General features: G+C 51.4%; 1 protein-coding gene across 2 annotated transcripts in view; it reads right to left on the bottom strand.

Annotated features, from left to right (window-relative positions):
• LOC137340236 (uncharacterized) overlaps window positions 1-20322 on the bottom strand; it is a 508920-nt gene that overhangs the window by 73004 nt on the left and 415594 nt on the right. For both annotated transcript variants that reach the window (XM_068002657.1, XM_068002656.1), the window contains exon 3: window positions 18243-18405. In XM_068002657.1, coding sequence (XP_067858758.1) covers window positions 18243-18405 — 163 coding nt within the window. The remainder of the gene's footprint in view (window positions 1-18242; window positions 18406-20322) is intronic.

Here is a 20322-nt window from a genome sequence, read left to right on the forward strand (position 1 = left end):
CACCCCCAGCACCTGCTCTCCTCCCCACGGCACCTTCCCATGTGAGTGCAGGAGATGTAACACCTGCCCTTTCACCTCCTCCCTTCCCACTGTCCAGGGCCACAAACACTCCTTCCAGGTGAAACAGTGATTTACTTGTACTTTCAATTTACTGGATTCACTGCTCACAATGTGGTCTCCTCTACACTGGGGAGACCAAACACAGATTGGGTGAACATCTCCGGTCAATCCGCAAGTGTGACCCTGACCTGCCGATCACTTGTCGTTTTAATTCCCTGTCCCACTCCCACTCTGATCTATCTGGTCCTCGGCCTCTCACACTGTTCCAATGAAGCTCAACGGAAGCTCGAGGAACAGAACCTCATCTTTTGATTGGACACTTTACAACCTTCCAGACTCAACATTGATTTCAATAACTTCAGATCAGAACCACTGCTCCCATTTTTTTGGTCAGCAGGTGCTGGTGATGGTTCTGATGTTGCCATTTACAGCTCCTCTAGACCCATCTTCTGTTTCTTTACTTGTCCCATTCCCACCCTCCTTGCCTTGCACCATCATCCCTTTTATCATTTAATCACTCCTGCCCTCCACCCTATCACAGACCTTCCCTTTTGTTCTTTCCTCCTGTCCTTCCCTTTCTCTGACTCTGTATTTGCTCAAAAACTTTAACTCTTTAACATCTTCCAGTTCTGATGAAAGGTCTTCGACCTGAAACATTAACTCTGTTTCTCTCTCCACAGAAGCTGCCTGACCTGCTGAGTATTTCCAGCATTTTCTGTTTTCACTTCAGATTTCCAGCATCCGCAGTATTTTGCTTTTAAACTAAATGGTCAAATTTTAACGGGGGTGCAGGAACAGAGAGACCTGGGGGTGGATGTACACAAATCTTTGAAGGTGGCAGGACAAGTTAAGAAGGATGTTAAAAAAGCATATGGGATCCTGGGCTTTATTAATAGAGGCATAGAGTACAAAAGCAAGGAAGTTATGTTAAACCTTTATAAAACACTGGTTAGACCCCAGCTGGAGTATTGTGTTCAATTCTGGGCACCACACTTTAGGAAGGATGTCAAGGCCTTGGAGAGGGTGCAGAGGAGATTTACTAGAATGGTACCAGGGATGAGGGATTCAGTTCATAGAATCATAGAAGTTACAACATGGAAACAGGCCCTTCGGCCCAACATGTCCATGTCGCCCAGTTTATACCACTAAGCTAGTCCCAATTGCCTGCACTTGGCCCATATCCCTCTATACCCATCTTACCCATGTAACTGTCCAAATGCTTTTTAAAAGACAAAATTGTACCCGCCTCTACTACTGCCTCTGGCAGCTCGTTCCAGACACTCACCACCCTTTGAGTGAAAAAATTGCCCCTCTGGACCCTTTTGTATCTCTCCCCTCTCACCTTAAATCGATGTCCCCTCGTTATAGACGCCCCTACCTTTGGGAAAAGATTTTGACTATCTACCTTATCTATGTGGAGAGACTGGAGAAGCTGGGGTTGTTCTCCTTAGAACAGAGAAGGTTAAGAGGAGATTTGATAGAGGTGTTCAAAATCATGAAGGGTTTTGATAGAGTAAATAAGGAGAAACCGTTTCCAGTGACAGAAGGGTCAGTAACCAGAGGACACAGATTTAAGGTAATCGGCAAAAGAGCCAGAGGCGACATGAGGAAACATTTTTTTTCGCAGCGAGTTGTGATGATCTGGAATTCACTGCCTGAAAGGGCGGTGGAAACAGATTCAATAATAACTTTCAAAAGGGAATTGGATAAATAGCTGAAGGGAAAAAATTTACAGAGCTGTGGGGAAAGAACAGGGGATCGGGAGTATTGGGTCGCTCTTTCAAAGAGCCAGCACAGGCACGATGGGCCGAATGCTGGAATGCCAGAAGATGTGGGTATGGGTCTTAATGAATACTTTACGTCTGTCTTCACGAAAGAGGGGGACGATGCAGAGATTGTAGTTAAGGAGGAGGAGTGTGAAATATTGGATGGGATAAACATAGTGAGAGAGGAAGTATTAAGGGGTTTAGCATCTTTGAAAGTAGATAAATCGACATGCCTGGATGAAATGTATCCCAGGCTGTTAAGAGAAACAAGGGAGGAAATAGCGGAGGCTCTGACCATCATTTCCCAATCCTCCCTGGATACAGGTGTGGTGCCGGAGGATTGGAGGACTGCTAACGTTGTACCGTTGTCTAAAAAGGGAGAAAGGGATAGACCGAGTAATTACAGACCAGTCAGTCTAACCTCGGTGGTGGGCAAATTATTGGAATCAATTCTGAGGGACAGGATAAATCGTCATTTAGAGAAAGGCACAGGTTAATCAAGGACAGTCAGCCTGGATTTGTTAAGGGAAGGTCGTGTCTGACTAACTTGATTGAATTTTTTAAGCAGGTAACAAGGAGGGTCGATGAGGGTAACACGTTTGATGTAGACTCAATGGATTTGAACAAGGCTTTTAACAAGGTCCCACATGGCAGGCTGGTCAAAAAAGTACAAGCCCCATGGGATTCAAGGGAAAGTGGCAAATTGGATCCAAAATTGGCTCAGTGGCAAGAAGCAAAAGGTAATGGTCGACAGGTGTTTTTGTGACTAGAAGGCTCCGCAGGGCTCAGTACTGGGTCCCTTGATTTTTGAACTATATATTAATGATTTAGACTTAAATGTAGGGGGCATGATTAAGAAGTTTACAGATGATACAAAAATTGGCCGTGCGGTTGATAGTGAGGAGGAAAGCTGTAGACTGCAGGAAGATATCAATGGACTGGTCAGGTGGGCAGAAAAGTGGCAAATGGAATTCAATCCAGAGAAGTGTGAGGTAATGCATTTGGGGAGAGCAAACAAGGCAAAGGAGTGCACAATAAATGGGAGGATACTGAGAGGTGTAGAGGAAGTGAGGGACCTTGGAGTGCATGTCCACAGATCCCTGAAGGTAGCAGGACAGGTAGATAAGGTGGTTAAGAAAGCATACGGGATACTTTCCTTTATTAGCCGAGGCAAAGAATATAAGAGCAGGGAGGTTATGCTGGAACTGTATAAAACACTAGTTAGGCCACAGCTTGAGTACTGTGTACAGTTCTGGTCACCACATTACAGGAAAGATGTGATTGCACTAGAGAGAGTACAGAGGAGATTTACGAGGATGTTGCCAGGACTGGAGAATTTTAGCTGTGAGGAAAGATTTGATAGGCTGGGGTTGTTTTCCTTGGAACAAAGGAGACTGAGGGGAGATTTAATTGAGGTGGACAAAATTATGAGGGGCCTAGATAGAGTGGATAGGGAGGACCTATTTCCCTTAGCAGAGAGGTCAATAACCAGGGGGCATAGATTTAAAGTGATTGGTAGAAGGATTAGAGGGGAGCGGAGGGGAAATTTTTTCACCCAGAGGGTGGTGGGGGTCTGGAACTCACTGCCTGAAAGGGTGGTAGAGGCAGAAACCCTCAACTCATTTAAAAAGTACCTGGATGTGCACCTGAAGTGCTGTAACCCACAGGGCTACGGACCAAGAGCTGGAAAGTGGGATTAGGCTGGATAGCTCTTTTTCGGCCGGGACGGACACGATGGGCCGAATGGCCTCCCTGTGCGCTGTAAATTTTTGATGATTCTATGATTCTAATGCGCTCCTCCTGTGCTGTACGTACTATGATACTGTGAGACACTCAAACACAAAAATGATCAATAACGGAAAAGTCTTTTCCAGTGCTGCAGGTCCAATTACTTGCAAGATGCACTGGCCCTGATATCGGCTTTGTGCCCACGTAGGTAAGGTGAGGATTTGGGTTGTCAGAAGCAAGGAGCTTTCAGCTGGATCCTTGAAACATAGGCCCCGAAATTCCTGTGATCCAGGAGAGTGGAAGGTCCGATTGGTCTGGGGGCTGTGGGAGGGCCTGGTGTTCTGGACAGAGTCTGATTATGCTGAGATGCAGTCTTGTTAAATTGTGGTGGAGATACTGTGGGTCGGTCAGCCCCAAGTCAAGGAGGTGTGTCTGGGCTATCCACTAATTCCACCCACACTGTCCTTGAAAGGCCTCAGTGGTGGTCCTGTCAACATCTGAGAACTGGGAACTGAGAGTTGGTGCCCAGTCTCACCGTGGAGACAGGGACAGGGACAGGGACAGAGACCGGGACAGGGACAGAGACCGGGACAGGGACAGGGACAGAGAGACAGGGACAGGGACAGAGACAGGAACAGAGAGACAGGGACTGGGACAGAGAGACCGGGACAGGGACAGGGACAGAGAGACAGGGACAGGGACAGGGACAGAGAGACAGGGACTGGGACAGAGAGACCGGGACAGGGACAGGGACAGAGAGACAGGGACAGGGACAGAGACAGGGACAGAGAGACAGGGACAGGGACAGGGACAGAGACAGGGACAGGGACAGAGAGACAGGGACTGGGACAGAGAGACAGGGACAGGGACTGGGACAGAGAGACAGGGACAGGGACAGAGAGACAGGGACAGGGACAGAGAGTAGGGACAGGGACAGGGACAGAGAGACAGGGACAGAGAGACAGGGACTGGGACAGAGAGACAGGGACACGGACTGGGACAGAGAGACAGGGACAGGGACAGAGAGACAGGGACAGGGACAGAGAGACAGGGACAGGGACAGAGACAGGGACAGAGAGACAGGGACAGGGACAGAGACAGGGACAGGAACAGAGAGACAGGGACTGGGACAGAGAGACAGGGACAGGGACAGAGAGACAGGGACAGAGAGACAGGGACTGGGACAGAGAGACAGGGACAGGGACAGAGAGAGGGACAGGGACAGAGAGACAGGGACTGGGACAGAGAGACAGGGACCGGGACAGAGAGACAGGGACTGGGACAGAGAGACAGGGACTGGGACAGAGAGACAGGGACTGGGACAGAGAGACAGGGACAGAGAGACAGGGACAGGGACAGAGACAGGGACAGAGAGACCGGGACAGGGACAGAGACAGGGACAGAGAGACAGGGACAGGGACAGAGAGACAGGGACTGGGACAGAGAGACAGGGACAGAGAGACAGGGACAGAGAGACAGGGACAGGGACAGAGACAGGGACAGAGAGACCGGGACAGGGACAGAGACAGGGACAGAGAGACAGGGACAGGGACAGAGAGACAGGGACTGGGACAGAGAGACAGGGACAGAGAGACAGGGACAGGGACAGAGAGACAGGGACTGGGACAGAGACAGGGACAGAGAGACAGGGACAGGGACAGAGAGACAGGGACTGGGACAGAGAGACAGGGACTGGGACAGAGAGACAGGGACCGGGACAGGGACAGGGACAGAGACAGAGACAGAGAGACAGGGACAGGGACAGAGACAGAGAGACAGGGACAGAGACAGGGACAGAGAGACCGGGACAGGGACAGAGACCGGGACAGGGACAGAGACAGAGACAGAGAGACAGAGACCGGGACAGAGAGACAGGGACAGGGACAGAGAGACAGAGACCGGGACAGGGACAGGGACAGAGACAGAGAGACAGAGACCGGGACAGAGAGACAGGGACAGGGACAGAGAGTCAGAGACCGGGACAGGGACAGGGACAGAGACAGAGAGACAGAGACCGGGACAGAGAGACAGGGACAGGGACAGAGACAGAGACAGAGAGACAGGGACAGGGACAGAGACAGGGACAGAGACAGAGACAGAGACAGAGAGACAGGGACAGGGACAGAGACAGAGACAGAGAGACAGGGACAGAGAGACAGGGACAGGGACAGAGAGACAGGGACAGGGACAGAGAGACAGGGACAGAGAGACAGGGACTGGGACAGAGAGACAGGGACAGGGACAGAGAGACAGGGACAGAGAGACAGGGACTGGGACAGAGACAGGGACAGAGAGACAGAGACCGGCACAGGGACAGGGACAGAGACAGAGAGACAGAGACCGGGACAGAGAGACAGGGACAGGGACAGAGAGACAGGGACAGAGACAGAGAGACAGGGACAGAGAGACAGGGACAGGGACAGAGGGACAGAGAGACAGGGACTGGGACAGAGAGACAGGGACAGAGACAGAGAGACAGGGACAGGGACAGAGACAGAGAGACAGAGACAGGGAGAGAGAGACAGGGACTGGGACAGAGAGACAGGGACAGAGACAGAGAGACAGGGACAGGGACAGAGAGACAGGGACAGGGACAGAGAGAGGGACAGGGACAGGGACAGGGACAGAGAGACAGGGACAGGGACAGAGAGACAGGGACAGGGACAGAGAGAGGGACAGGGACAGAGAGACAGGGACAGGGACAGGGACAGAGAGACAGGGACAGGGACAGAGAGAGGGACAGGGACAGAGACAGAGAGACAGGGACAGAGACAGAGAGACAGGGACAGGGACAGAGACAGGGACACAGAGACCGGGACAGGGACAGAGAGACAGGGACAGGGACAGAGAGACAGGGACAGAGAGACAGGGACAGGGACAGAGAGACAGGGACAGGGACAGAGAGACAGGGACAGAGAGACAGGGACAGGGACAGAGAGACAGGGACAGAGACAGAGAGACAGGGACAGGGACAGAGAGACAGGGACAGGGACAGAGAGACAGGGACAGAGACAGAGAGACAGGGACAGGGACAGAGACAGGGACACAGAGACCGGGACAGGGACAGAGAGACAGGGACAGGGACAGAGAGACTGGGACAGGGACAGAGAGACAGGGACAGGGACAGAGAGACAGGGACAGAGAGACAGGGACAGAGACAGAGAGACAGGGACAGAGAGACAGGGACAGGGTCAGAGAGACAGGGACAGGGACAGAGAGACAGGGACAGAGAGACAGGGACAGGGACAGAGAGACAGAGACAGAGAGACAGGGACAGAGAGACAGGGACAGAGACAGAGAGACAGGGACAGGGACAGAGAGACAGGGACAGGGAGACAGGGACAGAGAGACAGGGACAGAGACAGAGAGACAGGGACAGGGACAGAGAGACAGGGACAGGGACAGAGAGACAGGGACAGGGACAGAGAGACAGGGACAGAGAGACAGGGACAGAGACAGAGAGACAGGAACTGGGACAGAGAGACAGGGACAGCGACAGAGAGAGAGACAGAGACAGAGACAGAGACAGAGACACAGAGACAGGGACAGGGACAGAGACAGAGACAGAGACACAGACACAGAGACAGAGACAGGGACAGGGACAGGGACAGAGACAGAGACAGAGACAGAGACACAGAGACAGAGACAGAGACAGGGACAGAGACAGAGACAGAGACAGGGACAGAGACAGGGACAGAGACAGAGACAGAGAGAGAGACACAGGGACAGAGACAGAGACAGAGACAGAGACAGAGACACAGGGACAGAGACAGAGACAGAGACAGAGACACAGAGACAGCGAGACAGAGACAGAGACAGAGACAGAGACACAGGGACAGAGACAGAGACACAGGGACAGAGACAGAGACAGAGACAGAGACACAGAGAGAGACAGAGACACAGAGACAGAGACAGAGACACAGAGACACAGAGACAGAGACACAGGGACAGAGACAGAGACAAAGGGACAGAGACAGAGACACAGGGACAGAGACACAGAGACTGAGACAGAGACAGAGACACAGGGACAGAGACACAGGGACAGAGACACAGAGACTGAGACAGAGACAGAGACACAGGGACAGAGACAGAGACAGAGACAGAGACACAGGGACAGAGACAGAGACAGAGACAGAGACAGAGAGACAGAGACAGAGACAGAGACACAGAGACAGGGACAGGGACAGAGACAGAGACAGGGACAGAGACAGAGACAGAGACAGAGACACAGAGACAGAGACAGAGACAGGGACAGAGACAGAGACAGAGACAGAGACAGAGACAGAGACACAGAGACAGAGACAGAGACACAGAGACAGGGACAGGGACAGAGACAGACACAGAGACAGAGACAGGGACAGAGACAGAGACAGAGACACAGAGACAGAGACAGAGACAGGGACAGAGAGACAGAGACAGGGACAGAGACACAGAGACAGGGACAGAGACAGAGACACAGGGACAGAGACAGAGACAGAGACACAGAGACAGGGACAGGGACAGGGACAGAGACAGAGACAGAGACACAGAGACAGAGACAGAGACAGGGACAGAGACACAGAGACAGGGACAGGAACAGAGACACAGAGACAGGGACAGGGACAGGGACAGAGACAGAGACAGAGAGAGAGACACAGGGACAGAGACAGAGACAGAGACAGAGACACAGGGACAGAGACAGAGACAGAGACACAGAGACAGAGACAGAGACAGAGACAGAGAGACAGAGACAGAGACAGAGACAGAGACACAGGGACAGAGACAGAGACACAGGGACAGAGACAGAGACAGAGACACAGAGAGAGACAGAGACACAGAGACAGAGACAGAGACAGAGACACAGAGACACAGAGACAGAGACACAGGGACAGAGACAGAGACAAAGGGACAGAGACAGAGACACAGGGACAGAGACACAGAGACTGAGACAGAGACAGAGACACAGGGACAGAGACACAGGGACAGAGACACAGAGACTGAGACAGAGACAGAGACACAGGGACAGAGACAGAGACAGAGACACAGGGACAGAGACAGAGACAGAGACAGAGACAGAGACACAGAGACAGAGACAGAGACACAGAGACACAGAGACAGAGACACAGGGACAGAGACACAGGGACAGAGACAGAGACAGAGACACAGGGACAGAGACACAGAGACTGAGACAGAGACAGAGACACAGGGACAGAGACAGAGACAGAGACAGAGACAGAGACACAGGGACAGAGACAGAGACAGAGACACAGGGACAGAGACAGAGACAGAGACACAGGGACAGAGACAGAGACAGAGACACAGGGACAGAGACAGAGACACAGAGACACAGAGACAGAGACAGAGACAGAGACACAGAGACAGAGACACAGAGACAGAGACAGAGACACAGGGACAGAGACAGAGACACAGGGACAGAGACAGAGGGACAGAGACAGAGACACAGGGACAGAGACAGAGACAGAGACACAGAGACAGGGACAGGGACATGGACAGAGACAGAGACAGAGACAGAGACACAGAGACAGAGACAGAGACAGGGACAGAGACACAGAGACAGGGACAGGGACAGGGACAGAGACAGGGACAGAGACAGAGACAGAGAGAGAGACACAGGGACAGAGACAGAGACAGAGACAGAGACAGAGACACAGGGACAGAGACAGAGACAGAGACAGAGACACAGAGACAGAGACAGAGACAGCGAGACAGAGACAGAGACAGAGACAGAGACACAGGGACAGAGACAGAGACACAGGGACAGAGACAGAGACAGAGACAGAGACACAGAGAGAGACAGAGACACAGAGACAGAGACAGAGACACAGAGACACAGAGACAGAGACACAGGGACAGAGACAGAGACAAAGGGACAGAGACAGAGACACAGGGACAGAGACACAGAGACTGAGACAGAGACAGAGACACAGGGACAGAGACACAGGGACAGAGACACAGAGACTGAGACAGAGACAGAGACACAGGGACAGAGACAGAGACAGAGACACAGGGACAGAGACAGAGACAGAGACAGAGACAGAGACAGAGAGACAGAGACAGAGACACAGAGACACAGAGACAGAGACACAGGGACAGAGACACAGGGACAGAGACAGAGACAGAGACACAGGGACAGAGACACAGAGACTGAGACAGAGACAGAGACACAGGGACAGAGACAGAGACAGAGACAGAGACAGAGACAGAGACACAGGGACAGAGACAGAGACAGAGACAGAGACAGAGACAGAGACACAGGGACAGAGACAGAGACAGAGACACAGGGACAGAGACAGAGACAGAGACACAGGGACAGAGACAGAGACACAGAGACAGAGACGGAGACACAGAGACAGAGACACAGAGACAGAGACAGAGACACAGGGACAGAGACAGAGACAGAGACAGAGACACAGGGACAGAGACAGGGACACAGGGACAGAGACAGAGACACAGGGACAGAGACAGAGGGACAGAGACAGAGACACAGAGACACAGGGACAGAGACAGAGACACAGAGACAGAGACAGAGACACAGGGACAGAGACAGAGACAGAGACACAGAGACAGAGACAGAGACACAGGGACAGAGACAGAGACACAGGGACAGAGACAGAGACAGAGACAGAGACAGAGACAGAGACACAGGGACTGAGACAGAGACACAGAGACACAGGGACAGAGACACAGAGACAGAGACAGAGACACAGGGACAGAGACACAGGGACAGAGACAGAGACAGAGACAGAGACAGAGAGACAGAGACAGAGACACAGAGACAGAGACAGAGACAGAGACAGAGATAGAGAGACAGAGACAGAGAGACAGAGACAGAGACACAGAGACAGAGACACAGAGACAGAGACAGAGACACAGGGACAGAGACACAGAGACAGAGACAGAGACACAGGGACAGAGACAGAGACACAGGCACAGAGACAGAGACAGAGAGACAGAGACAGAGACAGAGACAGAGAGACAGAGACAGAGACACAGGGACAGAGACAGAGACACAGAAACACAGGGACAGAGACAGAGACACAGGGACAGAGACAGAGACAGAGACAGAGACACAGGGACAGAGACACAGGGACAGAGACAGAGACACAGAGACAGAGACACAGAGAGAGAGACACAGAGACAGAGACACAGAGACAGAGACACAGGGACAGAGACAGAGACACAGAGAGAGAGACACAGAGACAGAGACAGAGACACAGAGAGAGAGACACAGAGACAGAGACAGAGACACAGAGAGAGAGACACAGGGACAGAGACAGAGACACAGAGAGAGAGACACAGAGACAGAGACGCAGAGACAGAGACACAGGGACAGAGACAGAGACACAGAGAGAGAGACACAGAGACAGAGACAGAGACACAGAGAGAGAGACACAGGGACAGAGACAGAGACACAGAGAGAGAGACACAGGGACAGAGACAGAGACACAGAGAGAGAGACACAGGGACAGAGACACAGGGACAGAGACACAGGGACAGAGACAGAGACACAGACAGAGACACAGAGAGAGAGAGACACAGGGACAGAGACACAGAGACAGAGACACAGGGACAGAGACACAGAGACAGAGACAGAGACACAGAGAGAGAGACACAGGGACAGAGACACAGAGACACAGAGAGAGAGACACAGGGACAGAGACACAGAGACAGAGACACAGGGACAGAGACAGAGACACAGAGAGAGAGACACAGAGACAGCGACAGAGACACAGAGAGAGAGACACAGGGACAGAGACACAGGGACAGAGAGAGAGACACAGAGAGAGACACACAGGGACAGAGACACAGGGACAGAGGCACAGAGAGAGAGACACAGGGACAGAGACAGAGGCACAGAGAGAGAGACACAGGGACAGAGACAGAGACACAGAGACAGAGACACAGGGACAGAGGCACAGAGACAATGATCGAGGGACGGAGACAGGGACAGGGACAGGGACACAGAGAGAGAGAGAGAGAGAGACATAGGGACAGGGACAGAGAGAGGGACACAGAGACAGAGACAGAGACAGAGAGACAGGGACAGGGACAGGGACACAGGGGGACAGGGACAGAGAGACAGAGACAGAGACACAGGGACAGGGACACTGTGGGACAGGGACAGAGAGACAGAGACAGAGACACAGGGACAGGGACAGGAACAGGGACAGAGACAGAGACACAGGGATAGGGACAGAGACAGAGATAGGGACACAGAGACAGAGACAGGGAGAGGGAGAGGGACAGGGACAGGGACAGGGAAAGAGACTGGGACAGGAGACAGGGACAGAGAGAGGGAGAGGGAAAGGGAAAGGGACAGCGACAAGGACAGAGACAGGGACAGGAACAGAGACAGAGAAAGGGACAGGGACAGGGGCAGGGACTGAGAAAGGAACAGAGACAGGGACAGGAACAGAGACAGAGAAAGGGACAGGGACAGGGGCAGGGACAGGGGCGGGGCAGGGACAGGGACAGAGAATCATAGAAACATAGAAAATAGGAGCAAGAGTAGGCCATTCGGCCCTTCGGGCCTGCTCCACCATTCAAAATGATCATGGCTGATCGTCTAACTCAGTACCCTGCTCCCGCTTTTTCCCCATATCCCTTGATCCTTTTAGCATTAAGAAATATATCTATCTCCTTCTTGAATACATCTAATGACTTGGCCTCCACTGCCTTCTGTGGTAGAGAATTCCACAGATTCACCACCCTCTGAGTGAAGAAATTTCTCCTCATCTCGGTTCTAAATGGCACACCCCTTATCCTGAGACTGTGACCCCTGGTTCTGGACTCCCCAGCCATCGGGAACATCCTCCCTGCATCTAGTCTGTCTAGTCCTGTTGGAATTTTATATGTTTCGATGAGATCACCTCTCATTCTTCTAAACTCTAGTGAATATAGGCCTAGTCGACCCAACCTCTCCTCATACGTCAGTCCTGCCATCCCAGGAATCAGTCTGGTAAACCTTCGTTGCACTCCCTCCATGACAAGGACATCCTTCCTCAGATAAGGAGACCAAAACTGCACACAATACTCCAGATGTGGTCTCACCAAGGCCCTGTATCACTGCAGTAAGACATCCCTGCTCCTGTACTCAAATCCTCTTGCAATGAAGGCCAACATACCATTCGCCTTCCTAACTGCTTGCTGCACCTGAATGCTCGCTTTCAGTGACTGGTGTACAAGGACACCCAGGTCTCGTTGCACCTCCCCCTGTTCCCAATCTATCACCATTCAGATAATAATCTGTCTTTCTGTTTTTACAACCAAAGTGGATAACCTCACATTTATCCACATTATTCTGCATCTGCCATGTTCTTGCCCACTCACCCAACTGGTCTAAATCACATTGGAGCCTCTTTGCATCCTCCTCACAGCTCACATTCCACCCCGGCTTTGTGTCATCTGCAAACTTGGAAATGTTACATTTAGTTCCCTCATCCAAATCATTGATATATATTGTGAACAGCTGGGGCCCAAGCACTGATCCCTGCGGTACCCCACTAGTCACTGCCTGCCACCCGGAAAAAGACCTGTTTATTCTGACTCTCTGTATCCTGTCTGTCAACCAATTCTCAATCCATGCCAGTATATTCCCCCCAATCCCATGTGCTTTAATTTTGCACACTAACCTCTTGTGTGGGACCTTATCAAAAGCCTTCTGAAAATCCAAGTACACCACATCCACTGGTTCTCCCCTATCTATTCCACTAGTTACCTCCTCAAAAAACTCCAGTAGATTTGTTAAGCATGATTTCCCTTTCATAAACCCATGCTGACTTTGTCCAATCCCGTTAATGCCCTCCAAGTGTTCTGTTATCACATCCTTTATAATTGACTCCAGCATTTTCCCCACTACTGATGTTAGACTAACTGGTCTGTAATTCCCTGTTTTTTCTCTCCCTCCTTTTTTAAATAGTGGGGTTACATTTGCCACCCTCCAATCTGCAGGAACTGTTCCAGAGTCTATAGAATTTTGGAAGATGATCACCAATGCATCCACTATTTCCAGGGCCACTTCCTTTAGTACTCTGGGATGTAGATTATCAGGCCCTGGGGATTTGTCAGCCTTCAGCCCCATTAATTTCCCGAGCACTATTTTTTACTAATACTGATTTCCTTCAGTCCCTCCCTCTCACTAGACCCTTGGTTCCCTAACATTTCTGGGAGGTTATTTGTGTTCTCCTTTGTGAAGGCAGAGCCAAAGTATGTGTTTAATTGTTCTGACATTTCTTTGTTCCCCATTATAATTTCCCCCATTTCTGACTGGAAGAGACCTACATTTGTCTTCACTAATCTTTTTCTCTTGACATATTTATAGAAGCTTTTACACTCAGTTTTTAAGTTCCCTGCTAGTTTACTCTCATACTCTATTTTTCCCCTCTAAATCAATCTCTTTGTCCTCCTTTGCTGAATTCTGAATTGCTCCCAATCCTCAGGCTTGCCGCTTTTTCTGGCAATTTTATATGTCTCCTCTTTGGATCTAATACTATCCCTAATTTCTTTTGTAAGCCACGGTTGAGCCACCTTTCCTGTTTTATTTTTGCGCCAGACAGGAATGAATAATTGTTGTAATTCCTGCACACGTTCTTTAAATATTAGCCATTGCCTATCCACCGTCATCCCTTTCAGTAAAGTTTCCAGATCTATCATAGCCAACTCGCACCTCATACTTTCGTAATTTCCTTTATTTAGATTCAGGACCCTAGTTTAGGATTCAACTACTTCACTCTCCATCTTAATGAGGAATTCTATCATGTTATGGTCGCTCTTCCCTAAGGGACCCCGCACAAGATTGTTAATTAATCCTTTCTCATTGCACAATACCCAGTCGAGGATCGCCTGTTCTCTGATTGGTTCCTCAACGTATTGGTCTAGAAATCCATCATGTACACACTCCAGGAATTCCTCCCCCACAGTATTATTGCTAATTTGGTTTGACCAATCTATATGTAGATTAAAGTCACCCATGATTATAGTTGAACCCTTCTTGCATGTGTCTCTAATTTCCTGTTTAATGCCCTCCCCTACATCTCCAATACTGTTTGGGGGCCTATAGACAACTCCCACCAACGTTTTCTGCCCCTTGGTGTTTCTTGGCTCCACCCATACAGATTCCACATCGTGATTTTCCGAGCCAATATCCTTCCTCACTATTGCATTGATTTCCTCCTTTACTAACAACGCTACCCCACCTCCTTTCCCTTTTTGCCTGTCCTTCCTAAATATTGAATACCTCTGGATGTTCAGTTCCCATCCTTGGTCACCCTGCAGCCATGTCTCCGTAATCGCAACTATATCATACCCGTTAATATCTATCTGCGCTGTTAATTCATCTAGCTTATTGCGAATACTCCGCGCATTAAGACACAATGCCTTTCAACTTGTCTTTTTAAGATTGCTCGTCATCTTAGTTTTATTTTGCACTATGGCCCTATTTGTTTTTCGCCCTTGTTTTCTCTGCCTTCCACCATTGCTTCTTCCCTTTCTGTCTTTTGTTTCTATCCTTGTTTCCCCCTCCTCTGTCTCCCTGCTCAGGGACAGGGACAAGGACAGGGACAGGGACAGGGGAAGGGAAGACACAGAGACAGAGACAGGGAAGAGACCAGGACAGTTACAGGGACAGGGACAGGGGCAATGCGGGAGACAGAGACAGGGGCAGGGGCAGAGGCAGGGATAGGGGCAGGAACAATGACAGGGGCAGAGACAAAGACAGGGGCAGGGGCAGAGACAGAGACAGAGACGGGGTAGGGGCAGGAACAGGGGCAGGGGCAGAGACAAGGACAGGGACAGGGACAGGGGCAGGGACAGGGACAGGGACAGGGGCAGGGGCAGAGACAAAGACAGGGGCAGGGGCAGAGACAGAGACAGAGACGGGGTAGGGGCAGGAACAGGGGCAGGGGCAGAGACAAGGACAGGGGCAGGGGCAGGGACAGGGACAGGGACAGGGACAGGGACAGGGGCAGGGGCAGGGGCAGGGACGGGGGCAGGGACAGAGACAGAGACGGGGGAGGGGCAGGAACAGGGGCAGAGACAGGGACGGACAGAGGGACAGAGACAGAGGCAGGGACAGGAACAGGGACAGGGGCAGGGACGGACAGAGGGACAGAGACAGTGGCAGGGGCAGGGGCAGGGGCAGGGACAGAGACAGGGATGGACAGAGGGACAGAGACATAGGCAGGGACAGAGACAGAGACAGAGACAGAGACAGGCCCAGGGGCAGGGACAGGGACAGGGGCAGAGACAGAGACGGGGAGGGGCAGGAACAGGGACAGGGACAGAGACGGGGGAGGGGCAGGAACAGGGACAGAGACAGGGACGGACAGAGGGACAGAGACATAGGCAGGGACAGGGACAGGGACAGGGACAGGGGTGGAGACAACATCCCAGCTGTAGTGCTGAAGACTTGTGCTCCAGAACTAGCTGCGCCTCTAGCCAAGCTGTTCCAGTACAGCTACAACACTGGCATCTACCCAACAATGTGGAAAATTGCCCAGGTATGTCCTGTCCACAAAAAGCAGGACAAATCCAATCCGGCCAATTACCGCCCCATCAGTCTACTCTCAATCATCAGCAAATTGATGGAAGGTGTCGTCGACAGTGCTATCAAGCGGCACTTACTCACCAATAACCTGCTCACCGATGCTCAGTTTGGGTTCCGCCAGGACCACTCGGCTCCAGACCTCATTACAGCCTTGGTCCAAACATGGACAAAAGAGCTGAATTCCAGAGGTGAGGTGAGAGTGACTGCCCTTGGCATCAAGGCAGCATTTGACCGAGTGTGGCACCAAGGAGCCCGAGTAAAATTGTAGTCAATGGGAATCAGGGGGAAAACTCTCCAGTGGCTGGAGTCATACCTAGCACAAAGGAAGATGGTGCTGGTTGTTGGAGGCCAATCATCTCAGCCACAGGGCATTGCTGCAGGAGTTCCTCAGGGCAGTGTCCTAGGCCCAACCATCTTCAGCTGCTTCATCAATGACCTTCCCTCCATCATAAGGTCAGAAATGGGGATGTTCGCTGATGATTGCACAGTGTTCAGTTCCATTCGCAACCCCTCAGATAATGAAGCAGTCCGAGCCCGCATGCAGCAAGACCTGGACAACATCTAGGCTTGGGCTGATAAGTGGCAAGTAACATTCACACCAGACAAGTGCCAGGCAATAACCATCTCCAACAAGAGAGAGTCTAACCGCCTCCCCTTGACATTCAATGGCATTACCATCGCTAAATCCCCCACCATCAACATCCTGGGGGTCACCATTGACCAGAAACTGAACTGTACCAGCCACATAAATACGATGGCTACAAGAGCAGGTCAGAGGCTGGGTATTCTGTGGCGAGTGACTCATCTCCTGATTCCCCAAAGCCTTTCCACCATCTACAAGGCACAAGTCAGGAGTGTGATGGAATACTCTCCACTTGCCTGGATGAGTGCAGCTCCAACAACACTCAAGAAGCTCGACACCACCCAGGACAAAGCAGCCCACTTGATTGGCACCCCATCCACCACCCTAAACATTCACTCCCTTCACCACCGGCGCACTGTGGCTGCAGTGTGTACCATCCACAAGATGCACTGCAGCAACTCGCCAAGGCTTCTTCGACAGCACCTCCCAAACCCGCGACCTCTACCACCTATTGTAAACAATTTTACAACACCAAGTTATAGTCCAGCAATTTTATTTTAAATTCACAAGCTTTCGGAGATTTTCTCCTTTGCCTGAGGAAGGAGAAAATCTCCGAAAGCTTGTGAATTTAAAATAAAATTGCTGGACCATAACTTGGTGTTGTAAAATTGTTTACAATTGTCAACCCCAGTCCATCACCGGCATCTCCACATCATCTCTACCACCTAGAAGGACAAGGGCAGCAGGCACATGGGAACAACACCACCTGCACGTTCCCCTCCAAGTCACACACCACAGGGACAAGGACAGAGACAGAGACAGGGACAGAGACAGAGACAGAGACAGGGACCGGGACAGGGACAGGGACAGAGACAGGGACAGGGACCGGGACCGGGACAGGGACAGAGACAGAGACAGGGACAGGGACAGAGACAGAGACAGAGACAGGGACAGGGACCGGGACCGGGACAGGGACAGGGACAGAGACAGAGACAGAGACAGGGACAGGGACAGAGACAGAGACAGAGACAGGGACCGGGACAGGGACAGGGACAGAGACAGAGACAGGGACAGAGACAGAGACAGAGACAGAGACAAGGACAGGGACAGGGACAGGGACAGAGACAGGGGCAGGGGTAGGGGCATGGGGTGGAGCATTTCGATATTGGAATTCCTGCTTCCCTGGATGGGCTAAGGAGGTTGGATGCACACTGAGATGAGGCTTTTAGGCCTCCAGTAGGGTGCAATTGGGGAGGAGAGGGTCGAGGTCAGGGCTGAGCCGTGGAGAGCTGCCTGGTACCAGCTCTTCTGGTAGTATGGGGCAGGTGGACATTTTCTGAGCCATGCCAATGCTTCGCTCACACTAATGAGGCAACTTTGGGCAGGATCGGTGCAGGTTGGCAATGAATGCCAGCATAACTGACAGGATCACACCTGGAGAAACTGTGGGCCCAGTTTTACATACCATGTGTTAATAGACAGCTTGAACTAAAAGGAACAATTTAAAACATGGTTTTGCACTTTCCAAGCAAACGAGCTGAAACGAGATTGCATCACAGACCTTGGGTGCCAGTGCAGCCAGTGTGTTGTGCTGGGGATCGGGCCCTGCTCCAGCTCCCCTGCTCCATGGGTACGTTGGATGATCCAGGCTGTAGGTCTGGGAGGCTGGTGAGGCTCTCAAAGATCCCAACAGCTCCACACGAACAGTGATTCAAGAAGAAATCCTGACCAGGGAAAGAAATAGAGGAACAATGTTAGAAAGGGAGGGATTGAGGGACTGGCATTGTAGCCTGGCCCCCATTCCCCAACACTCTGCCCACAACTCCAGAACGTCAGTCATTGCAAGCTCCCAACACAACATTATCTCAGCGAAATAAAAACAGAACATTCTAGAAACAGGAGCCCAACAGAATAACAACAAATTAATGTTTGGGGGGAATTCCTTTCTTCAGAACTGGTTTCAAGGGAAGATCCTCAAATCAGGTGAAGTGAAACAAAGACAGGAAAATGGCGGGGGGAGTGGGAGAATGGGGGGAGTGGGAGAATGGGTCGAGGGAAGAGTCGGAGATGGACCATGCGAAGGCGAGGGAAGAGTCGGAGATAGACCATACGAAGGCGAGGGAAGAGTCGGAGATGGACGATATGAAGGCGAGGGAAGAGTTGGAGATAGACCATATGAAGGTGAGGGAAGAGTCGGAGGAATAGACCATGCGAAGGGGGGAGTGGGAGAATGGGGGAAGTGGGAGAATGGGGAAGTGGGAGAATGGGGGGAGTGGGAGAATGGGGAGAGTAGGAGCATGAGGGAAGTGGTGGGATGGGGGAGTGGGGGAATGGGGAGAGTGGGAGAATGGGGGAAGTGGGAGAATGGGGGGAGTGGGAGAATGGGGGGGAGTGGGAGAATGTGGGAGTGGGAGAATGAGGAGAGTAGGAGCATGAGAGAAGTGGTGGGATGGGGGAGTGTTAGAATGGGGGAGTGTTAGAATGGGGGAGTGGGAGAATGGGGGAAGTGGGAGAATGGGGGAAGTGGGAGAATGGGGGCATAGGAGAATGGGGGGAGTGGGAGAATGGGGGGAGTGGTAGGATGGGGGGAGTGGTAGAGTGGGGGGAGTGGTAGGATGGGGGGAGTGGTAGAGTGGGGGGAGTGGTAGAATGGGGGGAGTGGTAGAATGGGGGGAGTGGTAGAGTGGGGGGAGTGGGGGAATGGGGGGAGTGGGAGAATGGGGGGAGTGGGAGAATGGGGGAAGTGGGAGAATGGGGGAGTAGACCATAAGAGACCATAAGAGATAGGAGCAGGAGTAGGCCATTCGGCCCCTCGAGCCTGCTCCGCCATTCAATATGATCATGACTGATCTGATTTTTACCTCAACTCCACTTTCCCGCCTTTTCCCCATATCCTTTGACTCCCTTGCTGATCAAAAATTTGTCTAACTCAGCCTTGAATGTATTCAATGACTCAGCCTCCACAGCTTTTTGGGGTAAAGAATTCCAAAGATTCACGACCCTCTTGAGAAGAAATTCCTCCTCATTTCTGTCTTAAACGGGTGACCCCTTATTCTGAGACTATGCCCCCTAGTTTTAGATTCCCCCATGAGGGGTAACACCCTCTCAGCATCGACCCTATCGAGTCCCCTCAGAATCTTGTATGTTTCAATAAAATCTCCTCTCATTCTTCTAAACTCCAATGAGTATAGACCCGACCTGTTCAATCTTTCCTCATAAGACAACCCTTCCATACCCGGAATCAACCTAGTGAACCTTCTCTGAACTGCCTCCAATGCAAGTTTGTCCTTCCTTAAATAAGGGCACCAGAACTGTACGCAGTACTCCAGGTGTGGTCTCACCAGCACCCTGTACAGTTGGAGCATGACTTCCCTGCTTTTATACTCCATCCCTCTCGAAATAAAGGCCAATATTCCGTTTGCCTTCCGGATTACCTGCTGCACCTGTATGTTGACTTTTTGTGTTTCATGTACGAGGACACCCAGATCCCTCTGTACCGCAGCATTTTGTAATATTTCTTCATTCAAACAATATTTTGCTTTTTTATTTTTCCTCCCAAAGTGGATGACTTCACATTTTCCCACATTATATTCAATCTGCCAAATTTTTGCCCATTCACTTAACCTGTCAATATCCCTTTG

This window comes from Heptranchias perlo, chromosome 21 (genome assembly GCF_035084215.1).
Source record: "Heptranchias perlo isolate sHepPer1 chromosome 21, sHepPer1.hap1, whole genome shotgun sequence".
Classification (NCBI taxonomy): Eukaryota; Metazoa; Chordata; class Chondrichthyes; order Hexanchiformes; family Hexanchidae; genus Heptranchias; species Heptranchias perlo.